The sequence below is a fragment of the Callorhinus ursinus genome, unplaced genomic scaffold, assembly GCF_003265705.2.
Source record: "Callorhinus ursinus isolate GAN/ISIS: 27379988/994484 unplaced genomic scaffold, GSC_fseal_2.0 scaffold9, whole genome shotgun sequence".
Classification (NCBI taxonomy): domain Eukaryota; kingdom Metazoa; phylum Chordata; class Mammalia; order Carnivora; family Otariidae; genus Callorhinus; species Callorhinus ursinus.
Window position 1 is genome coordinate 56309923 of NW_027397071.1, and position 24794 is coordinate 56334716.

At 35.3% G+C, this 24794-nt stretch overlaps 1 protein-coding gene across 5 annotated transcripts in view; it reads right to left on the reverse strand.

The window, feature by feature from the left end:
• Positions 1–4005: 4005 nt before the first annotated feature.
• Positions 4006–24794, reverse strand: part of PRKAA2 (protein kinase AMP-activated catalytic subunit alpha 2) — a 75003-nt gene continuing 54214 nt past the window's right edge. For 4 of the 5 annotated variants that reach the window (XM_025871884.2, XM_073896682.1, XM_073896679.1 and 1 more), the window contains 4 exons: positions 23997–24221; positions 14409–14913; positions 12853–12979; positions 4006–11624 (listed from right to left, as the gene is read on the reverse strand). In XM_025871884.2, the coding sequence (XP_025727669.1) occupies positions 11386–11624; positions 12853–12979; positions 14409–14913; positions 23997–24221 (1096 nt within the window). In that variant the 3' untranslated portion in view covers positions 4006–11385. Of the gene's footprint in view, positions 11625–12764; positions 12980–14408; positions 14914–23996; positions 24222–24794 lie in introns of all 5 variants that reach the window. The other variant, XR_012379469.1, reaches the window with a different exon arrangement.

The following is a 24794-nucleotide window of genomic DNA, read 5'->3' on the forward strand; positions in this document are numbered from 1 at the left end:
ATATTGAACTCTAGGAAACAAACTGAGGGTTGCTGGAGGGGAGAGGAGGTAGGTGGGGAAAGGGATAATTGGGTGATAGGCATTAAGGAGGGCACTCAATATAATGAGCACTGGGTGTTGTACGCAATTGATGAATCATTAAATTCTACCCCTAAAACTAATAATACATGTTAAATAAATTGAATTTAAATAAAGAATAAAAAAAGAAACAGACACATAGATCAGTGGAACAGAATAGAAAATCCAGAAATAAACCCACAATTAGAAGGTCAATTAATCTTCCACAAAGCAGGAAAAAAACATCCAACAGGAAAAAGACCGTCTCTTACAACAAATGGGTGTTGGGAAAAATGGACAGCAACATGCAAAAGAAAGAAACTGGACCATTTTCTTATACCATACACAAAAATAAATTCAAAATAGACTAAAGACCTAAATGTGAGATCTGAAACCATAAAAATCCTAGAAGAGAGCACAGGCAGTACTTTTTCTGGCATTGGCCATAGCAACTTTTTCCTAGATATGATCCTGGGGCAAGGGAAACAAAAGCAAAACTTAACTATTAGGACGACATCAAAATAAAAAGCTTCTCCACAGTGAAGGAAACAATCAACAAATCTAAAAGGCAACCTACAGAATGGGAGAAGATATTTACAAATGACATACCTGATAAAGAGTTGATATCCAGAATACATAAAGAACTAATAAAACTCACCCCCCACCCAAAAACCCCCAAATAATCCAATTAAAAAATGGGCCAAAGACATGAACAGACATTTCTCCAAAGAAGACATACAGATGGCCAACAAGGAACCCTCAGGCACTGTTGGTGGGAATGCAAACTGGTACAGCCACTATGGAAAACCATATGAAGTTTCCTCAAAAAGTTCAAAATAAAATTACCATATTACCCAGCAATCCCACTCTGGGTATTTACTCAAAGAATACAAAAACATCAATTCAAAGGGGTACATGCACCCAAAAGCCAAATTATGGAAGCAGCCCAAATGTCCATCAATGTCCATCAACTGGATAAAGAAGATGTGGGGTGTGTGTGTGTGTGTGTGTGTGTGTGTGTGTGTGTGTGCGCATGGGCGTGTTTGGGTGTGTAGTGGAATATTACTCAGCCATAAAAAAGAATGAAACCTTACCATCTGCAATGACATGTATAATTCTACAGAGTATAATGCCAAGTGAACCAAATCCGAGAAAGGCAAATATGATTTCACTCATATGTGGAATTTAAAAAACAAATGAGCAAAGGGGAAAAAAAGAGAAAAACCAAGAAACAGACTCTCAGCTATAGAGAACGAACTCATGGTTACCAGTGGGGAGGTGGGTGGGGGGATGGGTGAAATAGGTGATGGGGATTAAAGAGTGCACTTGTCATGATGAGCACAGGGTGAACAAAAACTTAAAAAAAAAGTATTCATAGAGTTCAGAGAGGAAAATAGGTAGAAAATTATAAAAACAATGATAATGAACAAGATATGAATGAAATGCCTAGAAGATTTAGACATGTTTTACAGATAAAGTGACATTTCTGCTTGGACCCCTCTGAACTAAATCTGCTACTCAATGAGAGGCAAGCGCAGCCCTCCCCACACTCCGAGAAAAGACCTGTCTGAGGTGCACGGTAGAAGGTGAGGCTAAGTATGGCCTGTGGGCAAGGTGGTTTAAGTGAGAGAGACAGGCTAAGCAGACACCTTTCCTGCAACAATCCTGTCCAATAGAATAAGAAATTACGATTCACTCTTGCCACCTCATCACATGGCCTCTTGTTCTAATTTAGTAGCTCAGGTCTAAGCCTCAATTTCCTCAGTAAAACAGTGCTAGTAACACTCAACTTGTCTACTTCACAGTGTTGTAACCAGGCTGTAATATAATAATATAGATAAAAATGTCCTAAAATCCTCAATATGTAATACTGTATATTATTTTAATACCTGGCCTTTCTGTAGTTGAAAGATGTTAGAAACAAAAATATGGTTTTGACATTCAAATCTTAAGACTTGAAAGAATGGTTGGGATATTATAGGTAAACTGAGTATTTTCTATGTTTTTAAAATATGAATCATTTGGTCTAATAGAAGCTAGTACCTAATTACTATGTATTGATATGAAATAGGTTTTTAGGAAGAAGAATTGCTTCTATCCATTCTATCTATAATCAATGTGGTTATATTTCTATTTCACTAATGTCAGCCGCATTTCTTCCATTCTTTAAATCCTAGCATTCAAACTAAATTTCTCACTGATGTACCAGGTTTTTTAATGTAAACACTGTAATATCGCTGCTGTCCAAGCAGATGCCATCTGTCTTCTAGAAACCATAACCTAGCATAATAAAGATGGACTATTTTAATTTTGTACAAAAAGATAATACATATCTTTGTATATAAATTATAATTATATATAATCATATAATATATACCAATATAAATAGACAACAGCATTCAAAGGAACTTGATCCTAACAGAGGCTAACACTGGCACACTCCAATTCATTTATAGGGCCAGGCCTCCAGCAACCTGTAAACATGTACCAACAAAACCTTCCCTTCTTCCTTTTGAGTGCCTCTAGTGAAACACTTGCTCCTCCAAGATGACAGAGCATTCCCTTGACCAGGCCCTCTTCCACACATCTTTAGAACTTTTAAAACATAGATTCTGGGGCACCTGCATGGCTCAGTCAGTTAAGCGTCTCTCTGCCTTCAGTTCATGACCCCAGGACCCTGGGATTGAGGCCCACATCAGGCTCTCTGCTCAGCGGGGAGCCTGCTTCTCCCTCTACTGCTCCCCCTGCTTGTGCGTGCATGCTCTGTCAAATAAATAAAGTCTTAAAAAAAAAAAAACATAGATTCTAAGGGAAAAAACAGGAGGAGAAAACAAGGAAAATATAACAGCATTCCTAGGAAGTGCTTGTTTTGGGGTAAAAGGGTAGGGATGATATTTTCTTCAGTTTCTTCCAGCGTCCGTTTTCTTTTCAAATTTCCCCACAATAAGCATCCATACCCATGCAATTTAGGAAATAAAGGAAAAACATTTTAACTAATAAAAACAAATCTCTTTAAAGTTTGCATAAAGCAAATTGAAATCATTATATATGTTTTAATGAGGGTTAGAGTAACAATGTTTTTTAGATAGTTTCATTTAGATAAGTATGAATGGCGTACCATTATAAATACATAGGCTCACATCTACATTGTTCATTCTCTAGCCTAGGCAGCCTTTAGTGTGACTTTCTACTGCTAGTCTGAGGTCTTTTTCCTTCCTATTCTATGGCTATGGTAAACAGATTTTTTTCCTCTGTGATCTTTATGCCCTGGTGTTATTCTTGTAAACATGTGACTTGGCAAATGGGACTTTACAGATGAAATTAAGGTTGCTAGCCTTAAAACCGAGAGATTATCCAGGTGAGCCCAATTTAATCACAGCGGCCCTTAAAATCAGAAGAGGAAAGCAGAAGAGTCAGCCGCCCAGTCAGAGAAATGTAGTGACAGAAGAGGCAGGAGAGATTCAAAGCATGAGTCCCCTGTTGCTGGCCTTGAGGATGAAGGAAACCACAGGCCTGGGAACGATGGTGGCCTCTAGAAGCTGTAAATGATCCCTAGCCAAGAGCCACGAAAGAAATGGGACTTCAGTCCCACAGCAGCATGGAACTAAATTCAGCCGATAACCTGAAAGAGCCTTGAAACAGACTATTCCCTAGAGCCCTACCCTACCAGTGATTTGGTTTTCAGCCTCGTGTGACCTGAAGAATCAACACCGAACTTCTGACTTACAGAACTGTAAGATAATAAATTTGTGTTAAGTCACTAAGTTTGTAGTAATCTGCCATAGCATCAATAGAAAATACAATGGCTAAAGTTAGAAACCACAATGTATGACAAAAGTGGTATGAATTCTTCAAGGAATCTTAGGCAATCATTTTCTACAAAAGCTTTTTCTGTAACTACTAATTGACATGTAGAATATTAGCTTAATGACTGAGCAGAAACAAAAATAGCTTTCACATTAACCAGAGACTTTAATTTGATTTTGTGAAAAAAGCTTATAAGCAATCAAGCTGCTTTTCCTCTTTTGTGTTTGTTATCTATAAGCACGCACAGTGCAAATATTAATCAGGGAGAACCTGTAACTATGAAATGCTGTGTAGTTCAAGATGACATCTTTACCATGTGGTTACTGGAAGACAGAGCCTTCCCACCAATCATTTAACACCCACAAAAAATACATAACAAACAAAACTGAAATTTGAATCTATGGTTATTAAAACACAAAAGCATTCGAAGTCGGGGCTTTTTTCCTTTTTCCTGAAATAAATTATAAAAAGTGATCCCAATTTCAAAAGTTTTAAAAACATTTTAATAGATATGTATCAAGTGCTTCGACAGGTGAATATGGGGTATTTTCTTTTTCAAAAATAGGCTAAGAAAAAATGAACACAGGATATTCTTGAAAATTTTTTGACTAATTAATATCCAATCTTACATTTTCTTATGATTGTCATGGCCATAACCTAATGGCTATCAACTTTCAGTTTTATTTGTTGAACTCAAAATCCACTGTATGATATTTAAGCATACATGACAAAGAACACAGGCATTCTTCTTAAAACAATATTTAGATTACTCTGCTTAGAGTTCACAGTTCTCTAACAATTTTACATTAAACACACAAAACACTGTACAACCAGATATTTGTGAACAGTCTTGAGAGAAAGCTGTATTTTGGTACATTAAGGCAGCTTCAGCCAACATTTTAAGAAGTTCTGAATATTTGTTGCCACAAAAGACAAGTTCAAATTTGAATATTTGATATTTTCAAGAAATTTTAAGTCACTTAAAATAAGAAAAGCATTATTTGTGAAACTGTGGTCTCAAAACGTTTTTACCACTATATTCTTACCACATGAGACTTACCTAAAATCAAGATATTCATCCTATCAGTATCAAAGATTTCTATTAAGAAAAAAAAAGGAAGGGATTTACCTTAAATATGATGATAAACCCTGTATTTAAGTGAGGGCCTTCAAACAGTTACTCACACACATCTGTGAGGTAGGTTATCGTCCACATTTTGTAGATGAGGAAATCCAACCAAACTGAGAATCAATTCCAAATTAGATTTTTGTTCTTTGCTCTGCATTATTTCTTGCCTTTACAAACATTTTAAAGGGTTGAAATGTAAAGACTGTTAATCACTGCATTCATTTTAAAAACATGAGAAAGCAGCCAAAATTTCACCAAAGTGACTTAAAAAGTGAAGCAACATAAAAGGAAAAGAAAAATACATCCAGTGAACAGCTTCTGACAGTGATAGGGTGAGGTATGGCCAAAGGAGCCTGAAAAGCAAACAGGCAAAAGCAAACAATGTAACCATTTGTGGAGGGCAGAACTAAGGAAAAATGAGAGCAATTAGAAAAATGACTTCAGACAAATTTTTGACTAATTATTAATATTCCTATAATTTGAGAAGGCACAATTAAGGTGTTTTGTTTAGAGCAATAGATCTTTTTGTTTTTGTTTTTCCCATTCAGGAAAATGTTATTCGTCTAGAAGAACAGCCTTTCTTTGTAACAAAACTTAAAAGGGATTTTGAGCTGTGAGAAATAATGCTTATAAGCAGCAAAAAACTAACTATGTAGTTCTCCTTGGTTAGAACATTCCTATTCCTCCTTGAAATTTTAAATCAACACAAAGTAGTTAACCTTGTCAAAACTCTGTGTCTGTTCAGAAAAGTTTTCATGCTAGGATATTCCTACAAATACTTAAGCTTTTTTTCCTAGAAAGAACACACTACTCTGGGGTTTCCTTAATTGCACTTTAAATGTAATTGAAATTTACCTACCTTGCTTGTCCAAATAATCATGAGCTACTTCCATAAAATCTAAACTGCTTTGGATATAAAGAATAGTTACCCAAAGCCCCATCACAGTCATGGCTTACAAACTGGCACTGCTCTGCAAGGGTGGCAGTAAACAGGAACACTGGCTGACTAAGTTAATACAGGCCCACAGTCTGGTAACTTCTAGACCCAGCCTGATTCTTATCAGGTTATGGCTGAAAAAGTTTAATTAAAACTCAATCCAGTCTAGACTGTGAGTCCTGTTCTTTATGCTATTACTGTACAGTTGCATCAAATCCATCAAGATTATATGTGGAAAGGCTACTAAGGATGCCTGCAACTTGTTTAAGTAACATACCATTTTTAAAGCTCATCAAACAAATTACATTTCAAAGTTCTATAAGATTTGGGAGACTGTCAAGCCAATAATAGGTAGTTTGTGAACAGAGATATACTCGATGAAAACAGTGTTTATCTTCTAAATACCCATACAAAATGAAAAATCATCAATCTGCATATGAAATTTAGATAAGCCCAATTCAGATAACAGTCAAAAACTATGATAATTTAAGACAGGGGCTGGGGCTAGTTTTACTTTTTATAAAAGACTATGCTACAAGGATCATGTAAATAAAATTAAAGAATCATGCCTAAAAGTTTCTTCAGTATTTTATAAGCACCCTCAATAACTCAGAAGTACTTATAAATATCAGTATGCTAATCATAAATACTTCAGATAATTTTATTTAGTACAATCAACCGGTTCAAATAATTAAACTAAGAAATATACAGTTAAGACTACATTATGTCACTCTAAGACTTGAAAGCAATACATCTGTGTTTATCTTTATTATCTAACCCTCAGATGTTTCGGTGATTCAGACTGTTCTCCCCTAGAGGGAGGTGGCATAGAAAAAGCAGTGATCATCGCTGAATACTTGTATGCCATTAAAGCTTTATGAAGAGCTTTGTGGTCCTGCTTCCTCAACTGGAAAATGGTTATACCTCACAAGGTTACTGAAGTGTATTAACTAAGTTAATAGATACGGTCTCTGGATCTAAAAATCACTATAAAAATGTATGGAACACTTCCAATACTTCAAATTAGTAATATTTTGCTTATGCCAAGTGCACATGTTTTAATGTGTTTGGTTTTCTGGATGATTTTTGCCATTTATATTCCAGAGGACAGCTGTATTTAAATTTTTTTTTCAAGTATATACCTTTAAAATGCCTCACCAAATACAGAACATTCACACTAGTATAAAATCTCTAAATATATAAAAAGTGAACACTGATACAAATCACACGAAAAAGCAAAGACAGAACTTTAAAGCTTTCAAAGGTACCTCGGAGGCCTTTTAGACTATTCCTCCCACTTTAGAGGTTACTAACTGAGGTCCAACATAGGTGTGACTTACTAACCAATTGCACATATCCCTCATCCAGAATTTCTAATACAGCCTCTGAGAACTATTATTAAAATAAATTACCTTCCCTATTTAAAAAGTCACAGAGTGACAGAATGAGCAGGTAAAGAAATGCCAGAGTGAAAAGGTGGAGTTCTTTAAAAACAAAACCAGACAAAACTGTGAACATGGTTAGCATTTAGATATTGGGATTTCACAGCCAGTAACAGGATTTAAATTATTAACCAGTGAATAGACAAACATACTGTGTCTGTGGTAGGCACATTCTAAGCTTTTATATTTTATAAATGGAAGGTACAGTGCTTATATTAACTCAGTATACTGCACATTAATAGAAGCTACAGATAAATTCAAATAGTCAAAAAACCTGTAACAGTTGTCTACGATTATTTCAATTATGTCTCTTCTAATATAAACAAACAATTTATGTTCCCTGAGTACAAACTGGCTAGAGAATAAGAAAAAGCAAGCCCACAATTATGTAACTGTCATGGGAACCCTATTCGCAGAAAATGGAGAATTGTCTGTAAAACATATAGCCAGTTCCCTGACAGAGAAATACTGGTACTTCCGATTAATTTAGGCTCCTAGTATAGACGGCTAATACTAAGGAGTGCAAACACTTGAGGTTACAAAAGTGTGCCAAAAGTTTGTTGATCAAAACAAAAACCCGACTTGAAATAGTTTGCCTACCTCCCTATTCAATTTGTTATCTGTTCCTACGTTAAAGATTCCAGGAATTAGATCTAAGTATGGTGTCCTGTACTTAGAAAATGTTCACTGACTATACATTTTGAAAGTGAGAATCAATGTCATAGACTCACTGCCCACAGAGCCGCAGAGCCATAAGCATTAGTCACTAATTTCTTAGGCCTTTTTTTACAAGTAATCTGGTTTAAGGTGTTTCAGCTATCCATTAAACACAACAAAATAAATTTTGCTCCCAAACAATACCACAACCTGATTAAGAAAATCAAGGTGCTATGAAACACATCACGGACATACGAAATTCTGTTTAGTCCAGCATTTGCTCAAAATGAGTATGTCCACAGTTAAAATGAAATTTTTCTGATTCTGAACCATATTCTCTACAACTGATAAGAAAAGGTATCTTAATTCTCTTCTTCCCTATGTTAATTATACTTATATAATTACATATGTATTATTATATATGTAATATATGTATTACATATATAACTAATTATAGCAACCTGGGACAATAATTTTCCTAAAATAGTATTTTCCAAATTTGCCTTTTCCCATGGGATATTAAGCTTAAAAGTAGTTAAATTAATTTGGGCAAAGCAGGGTTAAAGTTTTCTTTTTTTCACTGAAGCACTTTTCAAAGTCTTTAATGCTCATATCCATTGTCATCCTCAAGCAGGAGTATGGCATATAACATTTTCCAAACTTGCTCAATGGACTCGTTTTTCAGCAGAGCACCTCAGGGATACAGTGCGGGAAATGCTATTATAGAACCATATGGAGTCCATTTCCATGATGTAGCTAAGTCTTTATAACCTAATAATAGAAGCTCTCCTCTAAAATCTTAACTTGAAGAAATTCTTCCCACCCAAGATCTAACAACCACATACCACATCCACAATTAACCAGCTTACAAGACTGAAATGTGGGAATTTAGCAACTGATTCTTTCCCTCTTTCTGCCCATTAGTAACAAAAACCTCCTTTGACAATGTTCCAGCCCCTATTATGCTGGACTGAGCCTCCTGAAATCTTCTCTATATAAAGCAATTTACTATGCCTTCTAGATTCAGAGTAGCTATGCTTTAAAAACATAAGCATCCAAGAACCAAAACTGCAACCCTGGTTCTCCTAAAATTCAACAGATAACCATCAAAATGTAGATATTCACAAACACTGGCAAGAATGAGAAAACAGTATATAATATTTTTAATTCTCAATAAACATGATAATCACCAATATAAAGTAATTTTTATTCGGCTAACAAAGCTAAAATGCTACTGTATTTCCTTCCTTGCTGTTGTTTCTCCACCTTCAAAATTGTTAGGGATTTTGTCATTGGGGATAAGGAATCATCAGATTAATTCCTATTTATAAGGTCAATCATAGTCAAGCAAATATTATGAGGTGGCCCTGTTTTTCCCAAAAGAGGTATTTACACGTTTGGAGAGGTCAAAATTATGCCCTATCTATAATGCACAGCAGGACTGCTTATCCCTAGAAAAACAATCACAAAAAGTACCCTTTGGTGCCACTAGATGGCAATCTTTCAAAGGTTTAAACTTAAAACAGTTTAATGCAAACCCACCCTTTTTCCCAAATTGGCAAGCAAAGATTCCTTTTGATATTAAGAAGTCAGACTTAAAAGTTACTTAACACCAATTTTAAAAAGTTCTATAAACCAATATGATGTGACACACTGCAAACTCCTGACTCAAAACTACTTAAAGACAGATATGCTTATCTTCCATAAACATAAGAGAAACTTGGCCAAAGATTTTCATTTGCTTCTTGGTAGAAAACATTATTTTTGGCAAAGAGAAACCTGTTTTCAAGAGCTTAATCTTTTCTAGGGTAAGTCAGGTGAATGAGAGTGTTAATTACAACATATTAAACATAAATAAATACAAATTAGATAAATTACACATAATTTAAAAATTAAATACTTTCACTAAAGCAATATAAGCAATGAGCTAACTCTGCTGTATACAGGTTTCTTTTTAATCTTTAAAAAAAAAACCTGCACGAAGCAAAACAAAGAAACTAGTTTTCCTTTAAAAGCACTGGTGTGTGAATACATATATGTATATATGTAAACAACACATACATTTATTCAAGAGAGATTTTTTTTTTTTTAAAGGTTTAAGGCTTCCCTATCCTAACAGCCTCAACAGTGAAGGTCACAGCCTAACAAGCTTTGGAAGTACACAAAAGCCCTTAGGGCCAAAACAGTGTTTTCAAACTGGATGGCTAGCAACCAAGATATAGAACAAAGAAAGGGAACCAGAAAGATTTAAAAGCTAAGTCAATCAGCCACCAAGGATCAAACAACAAAGTAAGTGCTGGTGGGAAGGTGAGGGAGAGGGGTGGCTGTGATGACAAACTTGAACTTCAGATGAGGAATTAGCATTGTGGGATGCAGGGGGACATACGCACACACTCCCCACCACCACATACATTAAATCAAAGATAAGAGTTCTCTTTTAAGGGACTGTTGATATTTTGCTTTGTTTCATTTAACTATTTTATCATGCTTGGTAAAATACAAAAATAAATAGAGCCAAAAAGAATTTGAGAAAGGTAGTTCTGAAGGCATATTTTAAAATGATGTTAAGTTTTTTAAAAAATGTTAAGTTTATGAAAAACACAAAAATTGTTCCAATTCCAGATGTTCCAATACTGAGTAGAACACTGAAGACTCTTAAGATAAATGTTATTCAAGGAAATCTCGAAATAAAACCTCTAGCTGGTTATAAGCTGTTTTTAATGAACCTGGAAATCAGTTACCTGTTTCAGGACCACAGCCCTTCTATTCAACACTAGGCAGTATTTGCAAAAGCTAAAACTACTAGAACTTGGCTTCTGAAATTTTTGGGGCCAGCCTTTAAGGCTTCAACATTTAAATATCATCTTATTAATGGCTGTTTTTTGTTTTTTGTTTTTTGTTTTTATCTTGTGCAAGAGAACTGGGTGCATAAACACAGCTTAAAGCCTGCTGAACTTTAGGAAATAAAGTGGATTTACCTACATTAAATAGTTAAGCAAAGAGGTGTTGCCAAACCACCCTCTGATGAGATGATTCACCAGTGAAGGTATATTAATCATCTGTAGTGAACTCACAATTTTAAAGTAACAATAATCTTCATCAATGTTCACCAATTAAAGATACTGCCTCTATAAATTTATCATAGGCAAAATAGAATTACAGATGTCTACAGGTAAATAAAATGTCAGATGTTTTGTTTTCAGTAATTTCAATGGCATTGACTGTCCCCTGGAAATATTCATGACTCTCCATCAGTATTCCAGAGTATATGATATCCATAAGTAAAATAACAATTTCAAGAATCTATCTGATTTTCACAGTGCAATAACAGAAAGACAGAAACTAGAGAAACATCATCAACGGGCTAAAGTAGTGATCAGACTGGCACACATTTCAAAAAAATCCATGGTGTGACTGCCTAGGCGGGGTGGAACTGAAGACAATGTGTTTCCGGTCAAAGAGCCAGTGAGAGAGCCAGAAAGTGAATGGCTCTCCGCAGTTACAGAATCAAAACTTGATCTTGGTCTATGTAAGCCAGCAGCAGAACAGGAACGCTGAGGTGTTGAAGAACCAGACCTCTGCTCCACCACCTCATCTGAAATGGATGAAAGAAGAGCAATTTATATGAACGGTATATTTGCCCAAGTCCTATGAAGATGCTACATTCAGAAAACTGAGTAAACATATCTGAACAAGGGCAACTTCACAGATGTCATGTTTCAGAGTTTTAAGAGCAGGGGTGGCAATACCCCTTTCCTCCCACAATTATAACAGACATCACTCATCAACCACAACACTAACAGTCAAAATGTCACCCCTAAATCCTTCTCAACACAGTATTTGGCGTCAGCCTTGAAATCAAAACTGATATCCCATTTGAAGAAAGCAGATCCCTGAAGGATATCTTCTTGCAGCATATTAACAAAAAATATCATTAAAATAAAAATAAAAGTTACCATTATACAGTGGTTCTGAACCTTCAGTACACACTGCCTGGGAATGGGGCGAGGAAAATCTTGTTAAAAATAAAGATTTCCAGTTTCCCAGGACTCACCTCTAGAAATAAATTCTGACTTGGTAGATCCGGGGGTAGTTCCCAACAATCTGCATTTTAATAAGAACACTAGATAATTCTGATGATGGTAATTCTGAAGACAGCCCGTGGTAGCTCAAGAATAAAATGTAACTGTTGTATTGAAAACAACTTCCCTAACTCTGAACTCAGTTCTCCTCTGGTTCTATCCAGCACCTGACCCCTGGTTTACTGTTTTTATCCCACTTGGGCCTCTGAACTGAACAAGCATATTTGGTTCATGGGAGTTTGACTTCGGCACTCACTAAATACTTAGACACAACCCATACCTCCCTGACTCCTTCGTCTCCTGAATGGCTGGGGCATCAAAATCCAACCTGAATACAGGGAGAGGCTCATTTGGCCAACCAGGATGAGGGAAGTTGATGAATGGAGAAGTTTAGATATTACAATCCTAACAATAATAAAATATGAATGAAGAACTGTGACAAAGAACTTAACATCCGGCAATTTTAAAATTGCCTCCCTGTTATTCCTTACTTTTGCTCCACAGCCAACACTCCAAGTGAGTTTTTTATGCCAAGGAGGCACATCTTTTAGAGAGGTGCTGGGTTAGAGAAAGTCCACATCTTCAATCCTTTTCACTTCACTTGCATTTTTAGTTAACTCTAGATTACTTAAGAACCAGTATAGAAGACCTACCCACCATGTCTTTGAGATGATTTTAACATCTTGTCAACTAGTGCCAAGTTTTATCTTCTCAGGGCTCATGCCTGCATAGCTTCCTTACCATCAATGCTTTTAAAGTCCAAAAGATAGCTTCTATTGTCAACCAGGTAAAGTTGTAAGCTCATTTTCACATAATTGCCAGTCACTGGATTTTTTCTTCTTACACGAAGATGGTATGCATTCACTACCTAAAATGTGAAATCTTTTTTAAGGAAAAATGTTAAAAAAAAAACTACACAATATCTCCCTTATGTTATTGCAAAGAATATCAAAAGAAATAATGGACAGAGGTGGGGTAGAGAAGGAATTCCTGAATGATCTTTTTATATTACATGACAGTTTAGTATTTATTTAATCTCCACTAATAGTATTGTCTGTGCAGATCAACAGAAATATAAAGGGAACTCAGAGATTATATACAGTCTAGCCTTCATTCTAGCGATGCCTCTGCTCTCAAATGTCAACAATAATTCTGGTCACCCAGCCTCAATTTGAATACCTTTACCTATTAATATGGAGTAGGAGGAATAAAAGAGAACTAACATGTTAATGGTTTGCATTAGGCAATATAAACAGGTACTGTCACAAAACTTATGTATCCCAATAATCCTGTGAAGAAGTATTATTTGCCTTTTGAAGAGAAGAAAACTGCAGCTCAGATAAAGATGATTCTGGGTTTTCAAAACATCTATCAAATGAGTTCCAAATTCTTTTCTGTATGAAATTTTAAAGACATTAGTGTCTCTCTTAACTAAATTACTTAAGCAAAGGGGGATCTGGTTTTTAAATGGTTTTAAGGAACTATTATCTTGTTTATTCATTTCATGTACAAATAAAATGGAAATGACAGATGTTTCAAACATGTCAAATGAATATATACAGAGTATATCTGAACATTTTTAAAAATTCTTCCTTTAAAAATACATTCATAATCCTCAAGAAAGGAACAAGAGTGAAAAGATATCTGAAATGAGAAAAATGCTTTTCCTCCCACATATACTCAAATAAAATTGCAATGAATTTGAGCACTATTTAAAAAAAAAAAATTGGGGGCTAAGAGTAAGAAAAATATACATAACCAAGGATTAAAAGCACTAGCCAAATAAAAGAGATTTTTTTTTTAACCTAGAGAAAGGTACTTGTTTTTTGAATAAATATGTCCTGATGGTATCATTTGTATTGACCCCTAGCTGTTATAGCTAGTGGGAAAAAGAAAAGAGAGAAAAGTAAAAACATAGCATCTTCAAAGACACATGACTTTTTATTGCTATGATGCAGGTGGAAATAGGTGGACTATTTTCTCAGGTGATTTCAGGTTGAATACTTTCTGTTTCTTGGCCAAGAATGCTAGACTCTAAATAAAAAAATATTGTAGGTCCTCAGCATCAACAATTCTTCATGCTTTCAGAATTTTGTTTAGTATTGAATGCACTTGGTATTAATGGAAAAATGGGGTTTATGATTCAGAAGCATCAAGACCACTAAATTTGTATCTAAATCAAAAACAACTTTTTTATTGACCTAAGTACTCAACTCAGTAGATCAGAGCAGCTTACTATACAAAAAAACAAAAAAGCAAACTTTTACAAATGATCTTAATATACTACAATTTCCTACCTTCCATTCAAAATCCAGCTGCTTCATAGCTCGGTAGACTTCAGCCATAATGTCATACGGTTTGCTTTGACTTCTGATTCCAAGATGCCACTTGGCTTTTTTCACAGCTAAAGATTTGGGCTTAGTTGTATTCAGTGCATCCAATGGACATCTCGCTTTAGGGCTGTCTGCTATAAGAGGTGGCATCCTTTCTGGATGAGGTTTCAGGCCTGGGGGAATATGCATGGTACTATCATCCATAAAAGAACCAGTTGGGGGACTAGAGGCGAGGTAGAACTCACTGGCTTGGTTCATTATTCTCCGATTGTCAATGATAAGATGATAAGCCACTGCAAGCTGGTCTTGAGGGTCACCACTATATAAACTGTTCATTACTTCTGATTCTGTACACTCAAATTTTTCACACACTTCTTTCACAGCCTCATCATCAATGACGTTAGCATCATAGGAGGGGTCTTCAGGAAATAAGTAACTGGGCAAATCTTGTTTAAACCATTCATGCTCTCTAGGAAAAATACCACAATACACTATTGTAAGAACATGCTTTGGCAAGTCCCAAATAATTTAGACATGGGGCAATAAAATATAACAGAATCAGAAAGACCTGTTCTCTGTGTGACCCTGGATAAGTTAATTAACCCCCACCCTTGAATAACTATGATTATTCAGACTTGGGTATTTGGCTGACATTTTCTGAAAAATTAGTAAAATGAGCCTGTCACTTCAAAGGAAACAACTGGCAGTACTTTTTTGCCAATGATAAAGTTCAACCTTTCAAGCAAAGTTTTAGAATTTTATATAATTTGTATCTGCCTCCATGAGTTTCACAGCTTCCTACTACTCAAAGATTCTCTAAAAACTTTATAATGATAAAAATCAACATGATTTCTAATACTTTATAATGAACATGTCACCAATTGGAAAATCTTTTTAACCCAATAACCCGGTTATTTTCAAAATGACCAATGCATGATGTTTCAGAATCATACACGGGTAAAATATCCACAAAACACAAAAAAACACAATGGATTTTAATGTAATAAAGTACAAAAGTACACCGAGATGTTTTCTCATTTGATACTGTAACTAACAAGTTAAGCTTTGGCTTAATATCAAAGAAGAATATCCACAACTACCTGAAAGACTGTTAAAATGTTCCTCCTTTTCCAATCACTTATTTGAGTGGTGTCAGATTTTCCTCATAGACTGCAACTAATACAACGTATTGCAACAGACTGAATGAAGAAGTAGACTAAGAACCTAGCTGCTGTCTCTGAGTAAGGCCAACACTTAAGAGAATTTGAAAATGTAAAATAATACCACTCTTGTTACCATTTTTTAGTTTATTTTTCATAAAAGATATGCTATTTAGATTAACAATGTAGTAGCTTTACTGCTATTTTTAAGTGAATTAAGTGTTTTTTTTTAAGTTTCTCAGTTTTAATTTCTTATATGATAAATATTAATATAACCTTCATTAAAAAACACAACTCTTGGGAAGCCTGGGTGGCTCAAATGGTTAAACGTCTGCCTTCGGCTCAGGTCATGATCCCAGGAACCTGGGATCGAGCCCCACATCGGGCTCCTTGCTCAGCAGGGAGCCTGCTTCTCCCTCTCCCTCTCCCACTGCTCATGCTCTCTTTATCTCTACATCTCGAATAAATAAAATCTTTAAAAAAACAAAACCCACAACTATTTGGAATCCTCAATTTTAAGACCTGTAAAGGAGTACTAAAACCAAAAAGTTTGACAATCAGTCTCCTAAATCTTATTTTCTCATACTCCTGGGCCTTTGCACTTGATGTTACTATTGCCATCCAAGAACTTCCCACCCCTTTTCATCTAACATGTACTATTCCTTCGAGACTGCACAAGCATTGCTACATGGTAGAACCAGGCACCCTCTAAGCTAAATTCAGATCAATATATATTTTGCTTGAATGCTTTCTATTGACTGATTGTCTCACTTATGAATATTAACTAAGGGTATACTGTGGCAAAAAGACACTCCTCCTCACAGAGATTATATCCTAAGCTAAATACAGATAAAACAAATATTCACAAAAATAAATATATGGTTTCAAATATACAAATATGAAAATCCTGTGATAAAGATTATAAGAGGAAAACACAGGGTAAAATAAGAATATATAAATCAGAATGACAGCCATGTAGTTAGGGAAGCTACTAAGTAATATTTAAGCAGATATCAGACTGATTAGAGGTCAGGTGGGAGCAGAGAGCTAGGAAACAGGTATTCCCAGCACAAAAAAAACAATGTATGTGAAGACTGAGACAAGAAAGAGTTGTGCCATATTCCAAGAACGGGACTGAGGCCACTATCCTGAAAAGAGGAGTTATAGGTTGGAGGGGCAAAAGCTATCAAATATTTCTGAGAGCTATAGGCTAGAAGAGAGATTCTGGGACTATAATCTATGCTTGATGAAAATCACTGAAAGACTTTACAGAGACGGGGGTGACATGATCTAATTTGCATTCCGTAAAGATCATCTTGCTTGTGATATGGAAACTGAAAAGACAAAAATAATGATGATGTTGATGATACTGGTGAAATAGTCCAAGTGAGAAATTATGGTGTGCCAGGCCCTGAGGAGGATAAAAAGATGAATCTTCTACAGCTTCTAGTAGATCTTTCTATTTTAACACTCACACTTTCTTATAGGTGTTGATTTTTTTCTTAATCTTACCCACCAAACTCAGAGCTCCTTGAAACAGGGACCATGCCTTATTTGGCTGTATTCCACTACCCAACACAATGTAAATGTTCAATAAACGCAGAATAATAAATTAATGTTAGTCTTCATATTTTATGTATTTGTCATTTATTTAATGTGTTTATTTCCTGTATCATACTAAGCACCAAAGGCTTAGTAATAAAAATGTGATATATTAATTTTTTCAACAGAAACAGAAGACATTATATATCTAACATTTTTAAAAATATTAATGACAAATAGGGAAGCTGAGCACTTCTGAATGAACTCCAAAAATTCACTCTTACATGAAAGCATTCAGACCACTAGCAAAAATCACCAAAATCAACTTTTCCAGAACCCTGGAAATTAACCAAAAGCCTGCAACAATCTGAGAAGTATTTACTCAAGAAAGTAGCTGATCTCAGTAACAACAGTGAGATCTGAGAAATTTTAAGTTACCCTATATCCATCTCCCTTTCCCTATTTCTATGGTAGCCTTGAAAACCAACAGTCTCACAAAACCAACAGTCTCACAATCATGGTAGCCCAGAAAACCAGCAACCTAGCAACCACTAAGGGGGAGATAGGTTTAGAGTTAGAGCAGAATAGGTTCAGAATTCTCCAAAAGTCCTATCCTCAAAGAACTATCATTATTTGACATGTCTGGAAGTTCCCTGGAAATCTCCATTTGGCAGGCCTTGTCTTTTTCTGACCTGATTAAGAGTTCCCTCACTGCAAATAGCCTTCTCCCCAGGACATTTGTCAAAACAACCAATGGCAACAGTGACATCCCAGCTGCCTAAAGAGGCAGTAAGAGTTGGAGCAAACAAGAAGCTAACCAAAAACCTTAAAATGAAAAGTTCAGGAATAGGAGTTCCACTGAGGTCTTTGAAATACTCTTGATATATTCCTGGGACTCAAGAAGGCCATGCACATATGCAGGGCTGTGTCCTTGCCCAAGAAGACTCTCATTTCTAATCACTGGCTGACTTTGAGGCTCTCTGCTAATGCAGAGTGAAGACTAAATCAGAGTTATAAGCTTCTCTTTGGAGCAATGAAGACATACTCCAACATGCACACAGTCACTCAGCAAAGGCTGGGAGACTTATTAGATCAAGGCATTTAAGGAAAGCTCTAATAATAAGATGACCATTAAGCTAACTAATCAGAGATTTCAGTGGCCAACCATGACAAAGAGTACAAAATTTGTGGAATTAGTTTAGTAAAATCACTAACAAAAGGAACAGCAACAAGAATTACAAACTCAAGGCATACACCCAAAAGAAATGGGAACATGTGACCATAAAAAACTTGTACATGAATGTTCATAGCAACATTATTCTTAAGAGCCCAAAAGTGGAAACAACTCGAGTATCCATTAACTGATGGACGGATAAACAAAATGTTGTATATCTGTACAATGGAGTATTTTTAAAGAATAAAGGAATGAAGTACTATACATGCTACACCATGAATGAACCCTGAAAACATGCTGTGTGAAAGTAGCCACACTCAAAAGGCTACATGCTATAGGATTCCATTTATATGAAATTTCGAGAATAGGCAAATCCATAAAGGCAGAAAGATTACTGGCTTCCAAGGGATAAAAGGAGAGGGAAATGGGTAATGACTACTAATGTGCATAGAGTTTAAGGGAATTAGAAAATGGTGATGACTGTACAACTTCGTGAATATACTAAGAACCAGTGAATTATACAATTTAAAGGGACAAACTTATGGTATGTGAATTATATCAATAATATAAATGAATGTTTAAGAAATGATAAATAGTGGGGCGCCTGGGTGGCTCAGTCGGTTAAGCGTCTGCCTTTGGCTCAGGTCATGATCCCAGGGACCTGGGATCAAGCCCCACATCGGGCTCCTGGCTCAGTGGGGAGCCTGCTTCTCCCTCTCCCTCTGCCTGCTGCTCTGCCTGCTTGTGTTATCCCTCAATCTCTCTGTCAAATAATAGAATCTTTAAAAATAAAAAAATAAAGAATGATAAATAGGGAAATAATCTAAATTTTTATTTCTAATTCATTCACACAAAGGACCATAATTCTTTACCATAAGAAAATTGCCAATTAAAAAGTCATACTCAGCTTTTGTTTTCAGGAGTCAGTTTCTGAATTAACTCTATCAAGATAAGCAGTAACCAGAATGTTTATGAGGGTTCACCTGAGTCAAAATCAGTTCATTTCCCACGGGTTACTACACAGCCATCAGAAATTAAGTCTTTCTATCACTATTACCTGATACTCAATTTTGGTACTTAAGACTAAATGACTTAAATGAGTTATGGAGACACATGAAAATGAAAACACAATAATCCAACATCTTTGAGATGCAGCAAGAGCAGTTCTAAGAGGGAAATATACAGAAATACAGCCCTACCTCAAGAAATAAGAAAAAGCTCAAATAACCTACACTTGCACGTAAAGGAACTAGAAAAAGAAGAACAAAGTCCAAGGTGAGTTGAAGAAAATAATAAAGATCAGAGCAGAAATAAATGACATAAAAATTTAAAAACAATAGAAAAAAATCAGTAAGGGGCACCTAGCTTGCCTAGTAAGAAGAGCATGTGACTTGACCTTGGGGGTTGTTGAGATCAAGCCTCACAAGGGGTGTAGAGATTACTTAAATAAATTAAAAAAAAAAATTCTTAAGTAAAAAATAAAAAAATCAATAAAATCAAGAGCTGGTTCTTTGAAAAGATAAACAAAATTGATAAACCCTTAGCCAGACTGATCAGGAAAAAAAGAGAAAGGACTCAAAATCAGAAAAGAGGAGAGGTATCAACACCAAGAAATACAAAGGACTATAAGAAAATATTACCCAAATCATATGCGAACAAACTAGACAATCTAGAAGAAATGGATAAATTCCTAGAAAGATACAATCTTTCAAAACTAAATCAGGAAGAAATAGAAAATCTAAACAGGCCAAATTAGCATAAAAAACTGAATCAATAACCAAAAAATAAAAACCCAGGATGAGATGGAGTCACAGTTGAATTCTACCAAACATTTCAAGAATAGTTAATACCTATTCTCCTCAAACTATTCCAAAAAATAGATGAGTAAGGAAAGCTTCCAAATACATTCTATAAGGCTAGTATTACTCTGATACCAAAACCAGACAAAGACACCACAAAAACAGAAAACTAGCAGCCAATATCCCTGGATGAACAAAGATGCAAAAATCCTCACAAAACATAAGCAAACCACATTCAACAACACATTAAAAGGATCATTCACCACAATCAAGTGGGATTTATTCAGGGAGATGCAAGGATGGTTCAATATTTGCAAATGAATCAACATAATATACCACAACAAAACAAAGAATAAAAATCATATGATCCTCTCACAGATGCAGAAAAAGCATCTGACAAAATTCAACATCCACTCATGATAAAACTCTCAACAAAGTGGGTTTAAAGGGAACATATCTCAACATAATAAAAGCCATATATGAAAAACCTGCAGCTAACATCATACTCAATGGTGAAACACTGAGAGCTTTTCCCCTAAGATCAGGAACAAGACAAGGACATCCAACCTCACCACTTTTATTCAATATGGTCCTGGAAGTCTTAACTACAGCAATCAGACAAGAAAAAGAAATAAAAGGCATCCATACTGGTAAAGAAGCTGTTAAACTGTCACTATTCGCAGATGACATGACATTATACATAAAAAATCCTAAAGACTCCACCAAAAAACTACTAGAATAAATTCAGTGAAACTGCAGGATACCTAGAAGTCAGTAGCATTTCTATACACTAATAACAAAGTACTAGAAAGAGAAATTAAGAAAACAATTCCATTTACAACTACACCAGAAATAATAAAATACCTAGGAATAAATTTAACCAAGGAAGTGAACCACTATGCTCCTGGACTGGAAGAATTAGTATTGTTAAAATGTCCATACTACCCAAAGCTATCTACAGATTCCATGCAATCCCTATCAAAATACCAACAGCATTTTTCACAGAACTAGAACAAACAATCCTGAAATTTGTATGGAACTATAAAAGACCTCAAATAGCCAAAGCAATCTTGAGAAAGAAAAATAAAGCTGGAAGTATCACAATCCCAGATTTCAAGATATAATATAAAGCTATAATAATTAAAACAGTGGTACTGGCACAAAAATAGACACATAAACAGAACAGAATAGAAAGCCCAGAAATAAACCTATGTTTATATGGTCAATTAATCTATGACAAAGGCAAGAATTATACAATGAAGAAAAGATAGTCTCTTCAATAAATGGTGCTGGGAAAACTGGACAGCTATATGTAAAAGAATGAAACTGGACCACTTTTTAACATCATACACAAAAATAAACTCTAAAGACCATATCTCTAATATGAGATCTGAAACCATAAAATTCCTAGGAAAAACACAGGCAGTAATATCTCTCATACAAGCCGTAATAACATTTTTCTAAATATGTCTCCTAAGGCAAGGGAACAAAAGCAAAAATAAACTATCAGGACTACATCAAATAAAAAGCTTTTGCACAGTGAAGGAAACCATCAACAAAACAAAAAGACACCCTACTAAATGGGAGAAGATACTTGCAAATTATATATCCAATAAGGGGTTAATGGTCAAAATATATAAAGAATTTACACAACTCAACAAAAAAACAAAACAAAAAAACAATTAAAAAACAGGCAGAGGACCTGAATAGACATTTTTCCAAAGAAGACATACAGATTGCCAACAGACAAGTGAAAAGATGCTCAACACCTGTAATCAGGGAAATGCAAATCAAAACCACAATAAGATACCATGTTATACCAGTCAGAGTGGCTAAAATAAAAAAGACAAGAAATAATAGTGTTGACAAGGATGCAGAGAAAAAGGAATCCCACACTGCTAGTGGGAATGTAAATTGGTATAGTCTCTGTGAAAAACAGTACGGAAGTTCCTCAAAAAATTTAAAAAAGAAATACTATATGATCCAATAATTCCCTGGTTATTTATCCAGAGGAAAAAACATTAATTCAAAAAAATATATGCACTCCTATGTTTTATTGCAGCATTATTTACAATAGCTAAGATATGGAAGCAACCTAAGTGTCTATCAACAGACAAATGGTAAGGGACATGTGGTATACATATACAATGGAGTACTGTGTAGCCTTAAGAAAAGATGAGATTGTGCTATTTGCAACAAAATGAATGGACCTAGAGGGTACTGTGCTAAGTAAAATAAATCTGGGAAAATAAATACCATGTGATTTCACTCATAGGTGGAATCTAAAAAATGATATGAATAAACTAATAAACAAAAAGCAGCATCAGACCTATAGAGAACCAATGGCTACTGGAGGGCGGGAGTTGGGAGGATAGGCAAAATGGGTGAAGGGGAGAGGGAGATGCAGGCTTCCAGTTACAGAATGAATAACTCACAGGAAGCATATGTAATTTTCTTTCTAAGGAAAAGCCAATTAAGTGACTGAGGCGCCTAGCTGGCTAGGTCAGTAGAACATGTGACTCTTGACCTCGGGGTTGTGAATTCAAGCCCCATGTTGGGTGCAGAACTTACTTATTAAAAAGAAAAGAAAAAAAGAAAAACCAAGTACTGTGAACACAAAAGGTTTTTTCCTGCTAAGTGCATTTCCATAACTATAGTTGGTACTAACTTATAATTACACACTTATTTTATGCATGAGGCCTGGAGAGCTTAAGAAAGGCTGGGAGAACAAAACAGTGTACAAATGCAAAAAGAATCAGCCCCTTCTTGCAGTCTAAGAGATTGGCAGCAATCACATAAAAAACCATGTCATCGTTTAAACATTCCAGGAGTCATAGGTCTCTAAACAGCCATTCTGGTTTATGAAGATAAGAGGAGAGATTCTGGAAAGATGGCAAAAGAATGTGTTTGTAAATGAATAACTGATGAAATGTTAGGTAAGAACAAAAAAACCTCTAAGAAACATAACCTGATAAGAGTAGAAGGCAATGAATTATTGTGGCTTGTGTGTGCTATATAAAGGTCATATTCACAGTAACACCAGCCACTGCAAGTTCCAAAGTTTCTCACATAACAAGAAATCCTTCACAGTGCTAGCAGCTATTTTTGGATTCAAAATCTTAAAACTTTTAATGCTTTATTTCATCAACCATATGTAAAATACATAAAACTCTGTCTGTATTATGTATAAAATTTATTCAAATAGTTTCTCAACATATACTACATTTGTGGGCCATCTAGCATTGTGTGTACCAAGGTGAGCAAGACACTCTCTCTACCCTTATGGAGTTACAATTTAGGACTGGTGAAACACACACGAAATAATAATAGCTACATATGAAATGATAATGAAAAAATAAAACCATAAACCAAATGTGGAAATCAGAAAAGTGGAAGCAATTAACATTGCCTAGGGGAATCCGAATTGATTTCACAAAGGAGGTCCTATGAAGGCAGAATTTTAAAGGATGAACAGAAATCTGTCAGGTCAAAAAAGTCAGAAATGGCATCAGAGGCAGTAATATAAATTAGAACATGAAGGCATAAAATATATGTTATATTTGAGGAAGAAGGAAAAGCTGAGTGTAGCTGAAGCACTGGTACCAATGGGTGCGGTGGTGAGTGCAGGAGTGAGACCCCAGGAGTAGGAAATGGAGCCTCATGAGGAAGGGCCTCAGAGGATTTGCTACCTCAAGTAAAAAGTATGGGAAACAACCTGAAATATTTAAAAGATGAGTGACATGATCAGGTTTGTGTAAAAAGGAAAGCAAAATTCCTATACAATAAGTATTACAGAGTCTAACATAAAGCAGGCACTCAATTAGTGGTACTATTAATACTATAAAATGTACATAACAGTAATGAAAAGAAGAATCACCTTATATCTTTGATGGTCGCTCGTTTCAGAGGGTCAACCTGCAGCATATGCATCAAGAGAGTGGCAACAGAACGATTGAGATATTCTGGGATATAAAAAACACCCCCTCGGATCTTCTTAAATAACGTAGGTACATGCTCATCATCAAATGGGAGGGTGCCACAAAGAAGGGCATACAAAATAACACCACAGCTCCAAATATCAACTTCAGGACCTGCATACAATCTAAGAAAAAAGATGACAACACAAACCTGGAATGCAAGTGCCACTTTTTCTCATCCACATATACCCTGCTTCTATATACACATGGTATAGACTTGGTGTATATTGATTAGCAAGTCTTTTATGAAGTCCATGGTCACACCCCAACACTCAATGCTTGCTCACCATAGAGAATCGGTCTCAATTACTATTCAAGTTTTCCAAGAGAAAGTGGTACTTTTCTTTATTTGTCACAAACTCACTGAACCTACTAATTGACTAATTAAAAAAATATAAAACTTACTATGGTTGATTTTTTTATGGAAACATCAAAGTAAATGGCCATAAACTTGAAAAAATAATACTATAGTGTTTAGGCTAAACCCTTTTAACCACAAAACTACAAGAAAAAAATGCATATAAAATAGAATTTTTATCCCTGACATGCCTATTTTAAAGAGTATTTGAAACATTAAAGTGCCAAACTAGTCCTGCAGGATATCTTTGACACTATTTGTTCTATATCACATTATCCTGAGTGTGACTTTCATTCTAATCACTTGTTAGGTTAGCTCATGGGACTAAGATTAGCTTTGC